Source organism: Plectropomus leopardus, chromosome 7 (genome assembly GCF_008729295.1).
Source record: "Plectropomus leopardus isolate mb chromosome 7, YSFRI_Pleo_2.0, whole genome shotgun sequence".
NCBI lineage: Eukaryota > Metazoa > Chordata > Actinopteri > Perciformes > Serranidae > Plectropomus > Plectropomus leopardus.
Window position 1 is genome coordinate 23,520,552 of NC_056469.1, and position 14,521 is coordinate 23,535,072.

Sequence of the window (14,521 nt, forward strand, 5' to 3'; positions counted from 1 at the left end):
TGACACTCCAGCCTCTAACCTAAAGGACAGGTCATTATGTTGCAAGGATCCAAAATAAAACCTCTCATCTGGAAGGATCAGAGGAATAGAGTTACCTGATCTGTGTGTGTGTGTGTGTGTCTGTGTGTGTCTGTGTGTGTGTGCACGTGCACTTCATCAGACTCAGATCAGTTTCAATGGCACTGCCGACACCAAGAAGCTGTTAGACATACACCCACATGCAGCGACACACACACTTTGTTCAAAGTAATACCTTTACACAGCTGCCCATCAAGAAAACTCTGTCTCCTTCATATACAAACTTGATATTCTTTTACAATAACATGCCATTCTGTGCCTCGCTCTGAGTCACCTCTGCAACAATGTAGCTCTGTAAACTCCCCGTATTACATTACAATACACATGCATGCGCAAATACAAACAGCTGCTGAACAGCGCGGGTCAATCCATGCACACCAACACGCCCTCCTGCATTCTCGTCATGAATTTTGATACCCATTTGAAAAGAGCCCCTCTGTGTGTGTGCATGGTGGAGTGAGTGAGTATTCTGAGGCTGGTAGCTTTATTTGAAAAAGGGATTTCCCAAGTTTTTTGACCTCTATCCTGATCCGAGTCATTTCATATTGAGTATCTGCCAGTACGGAATACTGATCAAATACTTGTATTTACCTGGATAATACAGCTGCACCATGCACACTTCACATACTTTAAAGTCATTAAAATCAATCCACTGTATATGCTACACAGTTTTATAGCTCTGCAATGCAACACAAGAAAAATGTATGCATCCAAACATTTCCTAAGGGTTTTTATTGTATTTTTTACAAAATAACAAAGTAAACAAACTAAAAATATTTTACACTGCTCTCATCACAATTCCACTGAGTGCAGAATTGTTTGGGGGTTTTTTTTCTGTTTAAAAAATAACAACATGAACAAACTAAAATGTAGAAATTTCTGTCAAATCCACTTAGTGTAGCTCTGGAATTTAAGTACAGAACACTGTAAATGAGCAATATAATCACAATCCCACTTCGCAGTAGTGTTATAGCTGAACTTTAACATTCCCAGTCACAACAAAAAACAATCACAATTCCACTTAGTACAGCATTATAGTAAAACTAGTTCACCAAAATTGAACAAAAATTTCAATTCCACACAAAGTGTTGTAGCAGCTTAATTTGAACATGGAGAAAAAACAGTTATTAGAGTAGCAGCATTACAATAAAACCTGAATATCTGCCACAAATCTTGCTCTCAAAATAACTGATCACCTGTTTGACTGTGGACATAAACAAAGGATCAAACGGGGCGCAGGCTCAAAATAACTGATCACAATCAATTAAAAATTGCAATGATCTGGTCTGATGCTGATTCCAGATTTGACCGGGGACATCCCTAATTAAAAATGTTAAATCTTTTAAAAATAAAAACATGCATCATTGTTTTAATGCACATTTTTAATCAGTTGTGTTTATATTGACCGTAGGAGGTATTTAAAATATGTCTGTATATGCATGCATGCCTTTGCAAGTCACTGAGTGTTCAGGAAAGGCTTGCAGAGATAGTAACTGTTGTGTTTTCCCCTCATGTGTAATGCAACACAGCCGGCAACCATTAACCTTCTAAGCAGGAATGTGGGAGGTCCAAGAATTCCAATAAAAAGCAGCAGTGTGTGCGATTGTGTGTTCTGTGTACGCACACATATGTTAGTCAAAGTGTTACAGTTATCTGTCAACAGTTCATCCCATCCAGACATGCAGACCCATCCAATTACTGTCCCTGACCAATAACCAATACAGTCAATGTGGGGTCATATTGTGATACAGCCAATGGCATTACAGCAAAACTAGGCCCACCTCACACCACAGACATACACACATGGCCTGAGGACACAGTTAGCTCTGCAGCTGCATTATCAGCGCAAAAAGTGAATTTTAAATGGAGCTCTTTAGCGTTGAACCTCACAACCATGCAGCTGATCAAACAGGTCTGAGAGGCCGATAATCCATAGGACTCGATGGCCAGATCGGAGGTTAATGTGTGGGTGCCTGGGGCAACAGGCCGCTAGCAGTGCTGTGCAGCGGTCAGAAGCACCAGGGCCACCAAGGGTAATGCTGCCTTGTTGGCTGCGGTCTCTCCGGCCTGCCTGGTCAAGGGCGGCACAGGACTAATGGTGGGGAGGTCCATTAGTGTCGACTGGCTGAGCACATTGTTCCCTTTGGTCACATTCCTGGCTAAATACAGACATTTCCACAACTGAAGGCCTCTTCTACCAGAAGTCATTTGTCAAGTCAGTGTCACAAACAACCATATCAAAACTTTTATGAAGAACTGCTGTGACAAGGAAAGTGGGCCATGCTGCCAATGCACTGGAAATGCTCAGACTGTCTATATAAAAATCAATCTCTATGATATTGAGTGCAAAATTCAATGTTTTAAAACGTAAAGCACTACATAAAAATAACTATCCTTAAAAGTGTTATCGGTATACGCTGTACGCTGCAAAGTGCTGCAGCGTACAATAATGGCTTTGGCAGTATTCCTAACAGATGATATGTTCACACCTATAATCAAAGTTGATTTTTGGCACCTAACTCAATTTGCCAGATTTTTCCAGATAGCAGATAACCAGTTTTGTTATGGAACATCCTTTGCTGCAAGCTTACAGCATGTTGTCTGAGCCTGATCACAGCAGGGCACTGTCCCATAAACCAGGCTGTAAAACTGTATTGGGATAATGGGAGGTAGTGGTTTTGCTGTGGTCAGCACTGCGAGGGAGTTTTCACAGATAAGGCTAATCACTGCGCTTATCATCACAGCGGTTGTGTGTTGAGATTGAAAAGCATATGCTCGCAGTTGCACACATAAACCCACACGGGGAAAAGGTGAAATGTTCCCTCTCCGTTTCTTGCTCACAAGCTACCCTTTTGTCTCCTGCCCTGCCACATCATAAGGCAGGACTGTGAGTATGACTGTGTGTCTAGAATAAATGGTAAAATGGCTCCACAGCAAGTCAATCACTCTGGGCGAGCAGCACAAAACAATCGTCGTTAAACTACGTAGTTGAATGACTAATGAGAAATAGACTGGGATGTTCACATTTATCCCCCCCCACCTCTCTCTCTCTCTCTCACACACACACACACATGCAATTCACACACATACAGAAGTGCAGTCTCTTCACTTGTCAAAAGCACCACCAAACTATGAGCTACTCCGCACCATTATGAGTACAATGAGAGGTCCCTGGCCCCACAAGTCCACACACAATCAGCCCCAAGGCTTGCCCCACTCCCACCATTGTCCCATACTCCACACACACACACACACAATGGCCACTCCAGAGGCAGGGGTCCCACTGTGCAATTCCATCACACAAAGACACACACCAGTCCTTATCCCGTCAGGGAGAGAAAAGAGTGACAGAGGTGGCAGAAGAAAAATTGTAACCCTTGGGGAGAGATGGAGGAAAACAAGTGAACGACAGAGTGCAAAGTGTGTGTGGAAGGAGTGTAGATAACATATTAGGGAGGGAGAGACTTACATTAGGCAAGTTATTATTATATATGAATGTCCTTATCACTAGAGCTTCATCAATCATTATGACTGCTTAAAGACGATTTCACCGATATAAAGAAGGCAATCACATAAAACAGATGTGTCTCTGCAGTAGAAAGACAATTAAATAAATACTTTATACTTTTCAAATTGGCGCTACATGACCAAAGAAAACAGAGGAAAAGTGGTAAAAAAACCTACAACTACCATAATGCAGCGCACCTGTCATAATATGGAACAGTCCGTGTGTTTGAATGGCCTGGATCTCGTATTACATTTAAATGGTAAGCTAAAACATGTTTTTGAAAACATCTGAGGTGAGAAATATGCAACCCAGTAACAGAATCTTGGTTTATATTTTATCAGCGCTGCTTAGTTTTACTCTTTGATCTCCATTTGTTTTGCCTCAGATTTCACTGTGCAGGAAGCAGTATGATGCTAACTTCCTGTTCACAGACTCGCCATTAGAAGTGAACACGGCATTAAATATATTTCTGGAAACATTTTAGGAAAGAAATAGGCAGTGCAGTGACGTAATCTTGATTTGTAGTCGATCAGCACTGCCTAGTTTTGCGGTTTGATTGGGTTTCGGTCTGAGTTTGCGGGACACAGAGAGGGGCAGTCTCTTGATCAGCTGTATACTCTATACTCTATACTAACCACACTGTTTTGATATAAAGATTAAACATCAGCAAAATATTCCTTAAAGTGTAGGCAAGATACCACTTACTCCCTGTCTGTTGCAGACTAATGAAACCTGTAGAATTTGTTACCTTAAACCAACCCCCAAAACTACTTTAAACACAAAGACCAGGTAAACAGCAGTGATTAGATATAAATTAAATCAGATACTCAACACCTCAAATCCAACACAGATCTGCCGGCAACAACAGACGAGCTACAGCCCTGCCATTTCCTGCTCCATCATATCAATTCTCTATCTCAGCAGAAATCCTATCAGTTCACACTAATGAAGTGACTGTGGAAAGCGGGAGTGCGAGGGGAAGTGTCCAGTGATGGAGAGAGAGATGGTAAACTCCATACAGAGCTTACTGTATGGGACATAATCCTACAACGCCAAACGTCCGAGGAAGGGATGATTACATCCTTTATCCTACACATATCCCGGCATTGTTACATCCTTCTGCATTCATGAAATGTGTTCACTCTGAGGGATGGGATCTGCAGAAGTTAAGGGTTAAAACTTGTGTCCTGATTGCAGCAACAGCAGGAGATCAGACAGATCAGGGCAGCACATAGGATTAAGCAGTTCCATAATTCAACTATTTAAAGGTGCCGTTATAAGATCAGATTTGTTGTTAGATAATGCCTCCCAGACAGAGTTGCTATGTTTACCCACCAGTGCTGAAAGGATTAATCAATTAATCATTAAAAAAAGAATTAATCAAATTTAATTTTGATTACTGACAAATGACTTCAGCCAGCTTAAATCTTTCCAGGGGCAAGAAGCTGTGCGCTTTTCTACATTTTAAATAATTAGAGTTGAAAAGATTGGTAAATTAATTAATTGGCTGACTGGTAAAAAAAAATAGTCTGCATCTATTTTGATTATATATTGATAACTGATTAAGTGTTTAAGCCATTTTTCAAGCAAATATATATTTGGGCTTTAGACTGTCACCTTGGGGTCAAGAAAATTCTGAGGGGCGTTTTTAAGATTTTCACTATTTTTTTCCAGAACAATTGATTAAGACAGTAATCATAAATTGTTGGTTGAAGCCTTACAACTTAAAGTAAGCTGCATCAAGACTTAATACCTCATACGCTGTCTCAACTGTGCAATAATTAGTGCAATAATTCAACTACAGCAATACTCTGAGCAATTATTCAAATGTGAAATATATTCTTCCAACTCTTGAATGTATATTTCACTGGTGTTACACATTTGTGTACATTACACGCTGTAACATCATGCACATATTTTATATTTTTAACATTACATACTTTCTATAATTCTCTGTGCTTTGCATCAAAATGACTGTAACAGACCACAATTTCTCCCTGGATATCAAAAATGTATTTCTGATTCTGACTTAACTTTGACCATAACATTTTATACACAAAGTCAATTCATCAAGAACATAAAAAATAATAAGAAATATAAATAATTAGAAGCTGCACTAGCAACAAAGGTAAGAGTGTCAGCACACACTTACTAGGTCAAGTCAATGTTCTTCACTTTTACTCACAGGCTAGATGACAAACACAACCAACCTACTACACAAACACACACACCAATCGCATACATCAAACCCATCACCTAAGCAATCAATTTTTAGTACCTTCCCAGAAGGGCTTAAGCTATCTGCTGCCACACAAACACCGAGTTCCTTGTAATAAAAGGGCTACTTGTGGTGGGATGTGGTGTGATGTCATGGCAGCCTCCGCCGGGCTGCTGCAAGGAGCGGGTGTGTGTGTGCAGGAATGTGGAGGGTTGAGGGGCTGAGGCTGGGTGCAGCGGGAGTCAGAAGGGGACAGGGTGGGGGAAGGGAGGGGAACGTCCTAAGTGGGAAAGAGTCCCACACAGTTTGTCAGTCACACACGACCACATGCTTACCAGTAACTTCTTAGGGAAGTTAGTTACATGTTTAGCCAGAAAACAAAACTGAAAATCCCTTGTCAGGCAAAGTTGTGGATCTTGGGGATTTATCCAGGTCATACTATTACCAAGAAGAGTGACCATACACTGTCTCAAACAAGTCAGGAGAGCAATAGCTGTAGGATGGAAAGATGTGAGCAAACCAAGCACAAAGCAATATACTAAGGATATATCAACTTGAAGTTTTGAAAATATCTGAGGAAGCGTCATGAACTTTTTGAAACAAAATGTTGATAAAGATCAATAAAACCAAAGATGGGAGTGGGGTCAGGGCAACTGGAAATAAAAATATAAGGTGCTGCAGCCCATGTAATCTTCAAGATTTCTGTACATTGTAATAATTGTATCATTTGTTTTTCAACTCTGATTTAATTATGTTTTGTTGTCTTTGTTTTGTTTTGCTTTTGGCTTGACTTTTCATTTTAAGGTATACCATATTTGCTGCCAAGACGATTTTATTTACATGTAATATCTGTTATAATTATTGAATCCCAATAAAAATATTGTTAAAAACTTCAATCTTTGAAATTCATCAAACTGATGCTGTCAAAACAACTTATTAAATATGCATATCATACCTCATTTGCATTAAGCATGTCTAATTAAGTCAATCCAACTCAGTTTTGTTACTCAAGAAAAGGGTCATATCAGGCAGAGAGTTTCTTACTGACATTTAGAAATGATAAACTGAATAGCTGGCACAGACTAGTACTTCCACTTCCTCCTTTCTGAAGAAAAATTGCCTTGGCTTCAAGAGAAGGGAGCAAGAACAAACTTATGCAAGCATTTCAGGAATTAGATGCACACAGAGACCTCAGCTGACTACTGGAAACCACCCCCTGCTCTCACTTCAATAAGCTGACAAGGCCAAGTACCTCACAAATGTATGCTCAGTTACTGGGTTAATATCAGCTTGTAAACCTGGTGAGATCCAATCACCTCAACGCCACCGCCAGGAGGAGAGGAGTCTTAAAGTGACTTATCAACATCTCTTTCAGGACAAAAACACACTCGCACAGTTCTTCCAGGATTTTCAGTCTGATCTTTGAAAGGTGGTGGATGGTGAAATTAGGTTGTCAGGGTGATACAGAGGATGTCGCTGTAACAACTGTACAGTAGTTTAACCACTTCCTCTTGAACCGGAGTACAGTACAGAACCTGCACCAGATTTCTGTGACTTATTGCAAAACCACCTACTACAGCACTGATCCCGAGAGCTGAAATCAACAGGTTTTTTTATTGGAGGCGGATGTTGATAACTATCTGGCTTGTTCATTAATAAGAAATGCAGTTACCGTTCCGACAACAACCACAGCAAGTAAACAAAAAAAGAAAAAAACAACACAATGGTAGATTGAAATTCACAGCAAGAGTAGGGGCAAACTTACCACTTTCGCCAGGTGTTTTCATTTTTTCTGCTTTAGCTTCTTAGCTACACAGCTAAAGTTTGTGAGACAGGATGAATTCCACACTCGTGGAAAGAAAAGTCAGTCTCTCGGCCTCTTCCTCCCCCTCTAGTTCCCAATCTGGAAAACTAGGCGAAGATACACGGCAAACTTTTGGAGCAGCTCTCTCTTATCAAACCGCCGCCGCAGCCGCTTTCTCGGTCCGTTTCCCCGGCTCTCCGCTAACCGTCCAAACCGACCGCTTTCCTCCGAGCCAAGCGGTCAAGACCTCGCTTGTTGGGTCCTCGCCTCTCGTCCCGCAAAATCTGCTCAAGTTGCGAGCGAAAACGAGCCAACCGTCCCGACTCGAGCCAGCCGAAAACCTTTCTTCACAAGTTGTTTCGCTAACTGTCCGGTGGCTGTTTACTCCGTCTCATCTTCGTCGCTGTTTGACATCTCTCCGCCGCGAAGCTTTGTTGTTTCTTTGACAGAAATTAGAGAGGAACCTCTTTTTCTGTAGACTTTTTTTTAAGTCCTCCACTCTCTCTCACACCATTCAGTGCTACTCTCTCCTCCCCCCGTGCGTCTCTCCGTCCTCGGGGTGTCGTGTTTCGCTCGCTCTCTTCTGCGCGCGGCCCGCCCACACTGACGGGAGAGGAGGGGGGGCTAACGTGGCGAGTCACGCCCACTCACCACGAGCCGGGGCCTGGGCTGGCGTCACTGCAGCACGCGGCGTTGCCTTGGAGACCGCCACAGCACGCTGCTGCCGTGGTGACATCACATCCGAGTCCTATGATTCGAGAGAGGCGCGAGAGGCTGCTCGGCTCACGGTGTCCGGCTACGTCAATCAGGGGTTACGGTTGTAATGAGTCCTTGTCATCTCTGGATAATTACACGTATTAAATTGGCGAATTAAATGTGAAAGCGTCAGTTAGTGATTAACATTGAAAACGGGAAATTAAAACATTACAGCATGTCTTATCAATCCAGTCACCTTTTGGAAATGACACACTGATAACATGTTTCTGCAGTGGTGGAAACCATGCTTATTTACCCAGATAGGCTACTGAAAACAATAGTTTAGGGTTTTTTTTCCACTTGAAGTCCATTTCCACTCATAATAGACAGAGTTTGACACTTTAAAGCTGTTTGCACATGCATCTGCTGAAAGGGGCAGTTTTATTGTGCTCACCTTAAATCTGAGTTTCACACAACAACATGGATTTGTGAGGTCACAAGTTAGGAAGCCAGTCATGGTCCAACATGCAACAGGTGTGATGTGAGATCCGGTGCTTATAGTGCCCTGAGAAGAGACTGTTCTGCATCGAGCACTTACATTTTTGAAATGAAACATTTCAGAGATGGATAGGCTATTTTCTGTTTTTTTTTAGTCCTCTAATCTACAGCAGTATGACTAATATCTTTCATACGTGTCATCAAAGATGATTGTTTTCAATGACTATCAATTATTTAAAACCTGAGCAAAATTGTTTTGATTAATTAAAAAAACTATGGGAAGAAGGCAATGAGCAACTTGAGAAAAAAATGACCCCAAAATCAGCAAGAAAATTACCTGAAAAATGTTTTAAAAAACAAAACAAAATAGAAATTCTTTGAAAAATGTACTTCAAAAATAATAATTCTGCCACACAATTCTGTGCTCCTGTGCTTAACTGAGTGTTATCTGACTGTGAAAACAAATTTCCTCTTTAGAGAACAATAATATGATGTCGTAGCAACCCTAACCCTAAACAACAAATTAAAAAAAAACAACTTGTGGTTTATTTGAATACGAACCTGCATCCTGTTCTGCTGCCATTTTCTCATGCAGCACTAACTCCCTTTTCCTCTTTTTTAAAGATGCAGCCAGCTGTACCTGCCCTTTATCTCACAATCAAACACACATGAACAGTGACCCAGAGAGCACATTAGCATATGCTGTAAGCATGTCCATGTGCATATCGACTGTTTCAAAGCACAAACACATCCGGTCATGTCATATGTATCTCTTTTATTTGATCAGATGTTCAACATGCCTCATTTGATGGTGAACACCGGTTTCATGCTCAGACTTGTTTCCTGTCTCCTGACCTTCTGCCGCTGTTATGACACGTGTTATTGATAAGTGCATGCAAGTGGGTGAGGCGTCATGCACGGGAGGTGAAGTGGATCTCCTCTTTTGCCTTCTTGTGCATGGGCACCTGGTGCAGTGGATGGTGGCTTTATGTGAATTTTTTTTTGACCTCGTTGTGACTTCAGTGACACACACCACTGCCCTGCCGTGTCAACAGGATAAGACAGCGGTAGTAAAACAAAGTAAACAAAGTCCCCTGACAGCAGCAACGTCCCTGTGGTGTGATTTACAAACAGGATTTCTCCTCCCTTCGCTGGCCATTCTCTGACAGGCTCAGGAAACCCACTCTGCTCTGCCTGATAAGAAACTGGGCCTAAAGAGAAATAAAATGGGACACTAAACCTTTAAGAAACAGCTATTCTGTCCTGTCTTCTTCTCCAGAGCAGGAAAACCACAGCACAGACCTGTGTGGCATTTTCTCACAGTGAGGCTACAGGGCAGAGGTGTCAAACTCATTTAAGTTTGGGGGCTACATACAGCGCAATTTGATGTCAAGTGGGCTGGACCAGTAAACCCATTTGTTATTTAAGAGTTTAACAAACTTTGATACAGTAGAAATGCTTGATTTACAGCATGGGTGTAGTTTGAGATGTCTTGGACTCAAATGTTTCAGTTATTTTTTGGAAATGTGGAACAATGTTGTTGTTTTTTATAATGCTTTGATTTTCATTTATAAAGTCATTTCAAGATAGAAATGTGGGACTTTTACTTTGGAATATTTCTAAATTCACACAATGAAAATGCTTGATTTCTGTTCCTGTATATAGTCAAAGATGCCCTCAACTGAAATGTACCAGTCAATGTCAGGAATCTATTTAATTTTTTTTCTAGTAGGGTTGCCCCTTTATAGTCAGAGAGTCGAATCACCAGTCTCAAACCCTCTCAGTCGACTGAGCTCGCTTCAAGTCAAGCAGTCATTTTTTGGGTGTTTTTGCAAGTTATTGTGATGTGCAGTGTATTTCTCTGTTCAAAGTGTAAAACTTTCAAAGAAAAAAAAGTTGCCGAACATTCATATTGAACTGCCAAATCTGATTTGACTGGAATAATTCTGAGTCGGGTACATCCCTTATTTCCAGCAACAACCCCCGCGCCTCAAATTTAGTGGTTTTTACTTATTATTCTGTCTAAACTAAATAAGTCAGACTCAAGTATTAATGAATTCTTTGAAATTTCACACTTTGCAGAGTCATGCAGAGGGCCGGATTGCACCCTTTGGCAGGCCAATTCTGGCCACCAGCTCGTATGTTTGACACCCCTGCAATAAGGGCAATGCGCTTGGAACCAGAGAGTAGTTTTATTCCCTTGTTTCTCCGTTTGTTGCTGTGGCATGCATCCACCACATATCTATAATTTTCCCATTTTCCGATGTCTGTGTTTCATGGTTGAGGTGAAGAGCTCTTCAGTGTCCCCCGAGCTCTTCACACGGAGGGAGAGATGAGAGAGAAGAAATCAAAGAGAGGACAAGAGCAAAAGCTCCAGAGGGAAGACAAGAAAAAAAAACCTGACAGTCAAATAAGAGTGATTTAGCGATTAAGTGCAGAGTAGACAAACAGCCTCTCCTCTTTGATATTTCTGTGTGTATTTATATGTGCGCCTGTCGCTGACTTGTGTGATCGCGCTCCATTGTAACTCAAGCACAGGAGATGACATTTACAGGCAAATCTACAGCACAGTACATTCTGAACACTGATAAACACAGTGCTTCACCCCGCAGTTTCTCCTCCTCCTCCCTCGCTATTTATCCAGCCCTCCTGTTTTCTCTCCACGTTCCCTCTTTACTTTGCTGCCATCCATTTGCAGCCCTGTCGTCTTTCACCACTCATCCATCCATACGTCCGTCCACCCTCCCTCACTCTCACACCTCCTCTATTCCTCCTCCTGCCTCTCCATCCTCTGCCACCTTTCCACGCCTGCATCTCTCTCCCTCCCTCACACTCATCACTCACTTCCTCTCCTGAGGTCATGATTATTTGAGTTACAAGCTCAAGGTTGCTGAACTCATGAGTCGAATGTGTGAGAGAAAATTTAGTTTCCATTTTCATCTGTTTTGGGCACAAGTGTAAACGCAGCGCAACTTTATTCACAGGTTTTACACGTTTTGTATTTTTTAATTTCTTGTTGAATCTGAGCAGCAACCTCTAGGGCTAAAAAATGAAGCCAACGTGGAAGTGCCCAAAACTGCGGTTCTTTGAACAGCCACCTGAGGCTGGCTCTAGAGAGAGTCAGTCTCCATAAACCACCATGTTACCACCTTTACAGCAAAAATAAACATGTTTCAGCCAGGTATGCATGACTTTATGTTGCAATGGTGATGCCATATTGTTTCAATGAATAAGATGTATTAAATGAAATTATTTTGTGTTTATTATTTTAGATTTTTTTCTAGTAATGTCCAATTATTGTCCAGATAGCAAAGTTTTTCTCCTTGTGTTAAGGGGCTACATAACATTCATAACATTGTGGAGGATGGCAGAGTTAAAATATTTAACTTTGGATGGCAATACGTCGATACGTTGATAAAACGCCTCGTATTTACATGTATTTCCATGTGCAACACAAGCACATGGTTAAGTTTAGGCTTCAAAAGTATGTAGTTAGGTTTAAGTAAATGGTTAGGTTTAGAAAAAAAACCATCATGGTTTAGCTCAACATTTACTTTTTGCATCCCTGTCTGGCACCGAAGTCACTGTACCAAGTGACGTTATCTGACGAGGTAAAAATGAGAATGGGACAAATTTGACTGCCCCGTAATACTTGTCATCTACCATCTGTCTGCCTAATTTCATGTAAATGCAGTGTAAGGCTTAAATTTGTGCCTCATTAAGGGTGTGGCCACTTTGAATAACAGTCTGTCTGTCAATAGTGTCCTCTAGCTCTCAGTCAGATCCCCCTCTCACTCCTTTACAGCTCCAAACTCTTGTCCAAATACGATCCCTTCTGGCTTTCTAGCTTTCAATGGATAAAAGTCAGAACTCAAAGTTTTAAAACGGCAGTCCACAAACCCATGGATGTACGTCACAGTAGCTACTTCCATTACTTTTTACGGTCTATGGTGATAGTTCTCAACCTTTTTTGTGTGAAGGACCTCTAAATGATAAACATTAGGTAATACACCCTCATTTGAGTTTCCTTCACAGACCTCCATTTGAAAAAATTTTGTTTGTTAGATATTAAGAGCAGAATGTTATAGTTATAAATAACATTTGGGGAGATAATTGTGAAGGAAGTGAAACCTGCTATCAGTAAAGTCCCTCTCTAAATCTAACTCAGCAAGCTCACTTTATAGAAAATAGTAAAAGTAAACTCTTCCCCATTTTATTCCCTCAAGGACCCCTGGGGATCCCCAAACCCCTGGTTGAGAACCACTAGTCTGTCGTTAATTCTCAATACACGTGCTCAGTTTAAATACCCTAAAACTATAAATAAAGTAACTTGTGTAATTTTGAAATTAATTGGAAATGGTCAATTATATTGTGAACAAGGTGCACAATATATTAAGCCCCATCCAGCGGGAAAAAAATACACCATATTTGTTCTACTATATATTTGTTAATGATAATGCTGTCTGTTGTTGTTGTTTTAGTGCATGTTGTAACAGATGGTGAACCTTTGCAGAGTGCATAGCTTTTAATAAAGTTATCACAGAGTCTCATTAGGATGCGAGCATTTGCCAATTAATAGTTTTTAGGTTTTTGGTCAAAAAGAAAACATTCCTAACAGCATAGAAGTTATAATGGCAGGCAGCTCAATATGGAAAAGACATGCTTTCAGAAATTGCCAAACTTTTAGTATCTTTGGCTCATGCTATGAAACTGAAATAAAGGTCTGACTGACATACTTGTGTTAAAAGCAAAATGCAGGGCTCCCTGGAGAGAAGAGACCTTTGTTACATGCTTACTTCCATCTCCCTTTCTACTACAAACTTTTTAATGGAAGTGTAAAATGACCCGCAAGATATTCTTTAAAAAGTTCAATCTATTAACAAATACTTGTGTGTTAGTGTTCGGCTTGTATAAAATTTCAAGTTTGATATTAGATGTTTTGTTGTGCAGTAAAATAAAAATTTTTTAAAAAAATTGTCACAAATATTTGGCCCTTAAATTAGACCCTGCTGGATCCCGGTGAGTGAACTTGATAATGTGTCCGACAAACAGAGTGTATCACAGAAGAGCCTTGTCCTATTGGTTCCACATCATCTGTAACTCCCTCTATCTCCCATCCCGCCCTTTTTCATCCCCTCCGTGCTTTATGTGACTCTGTCCGTTCCTAATCGGAGTGACAGACAGACGCTCCGCAGAGAAAGACGGAGAGAATGAAAGGGAGAGCGGAGATTTTGTCACTGGAGTGTTTGTGTGTATGTGAATGCTCGCCGTTGGGTGGGTGTGGGTGTGAACATCCCCAGATATCTTCGCTATAGATTGAAACCCTCACCCACCCCCCAAATCCACTCCACTCTGAGCTAATGTGTCATCCCATTTAAGAATGGATGACCTGACTGTGCAAAACAATCACATATAAGTTAGTGTACAGTGGCTCAAGAAGGTCAGAAACCCCTCAGACTTTTTAAACTGATGCATAGCATGTCATCTAGTCATTAATGCACACTCCAGTTTCTTCTGGTCTGTTCCACTACAACACAGATGGCTCGAGTCAGTGTAATTACCGTGGACAATGGGTGTGGTAGCCCACTAACCAGTGCCACCACAGGCAGTGAACACACACACACACACACACACACACACACACAAACAAATACACACACAGAGTGCTTGTACACACAGAACATGGTTTCAGCAACCAGTGGAAGCTAAGCAGGATTAT

General features: G+C 41.1%; 1 protein-coding gene across 1 annotated transcript in view; it reads right to left on the bottom strand.

The window, feature by feature from the left end:
• The window catches only part of erfl3 (Ets2 repressor factor like 3), a 63,348-nt gene extending 55,208 nt beyond the window's left edge, over positions 1 to 8,140 (bottom strand). The window contains exon 1 of the mRNA XM_042489325.1: positions 7,570 to 8,140. Coding sequence (XP_042345259.1) covers positions 7,570 to 7,591 — 22 coding nt within the window. The 5' untranslated portion in view covers positions 7,592 to 8,140. The remainder of the gene's footprint in view (positions 1 to 7,569) is intronic.
• Between the last annotated feature and the right edge of the window lie 6,381 nt (positions 8,141 to 14,521).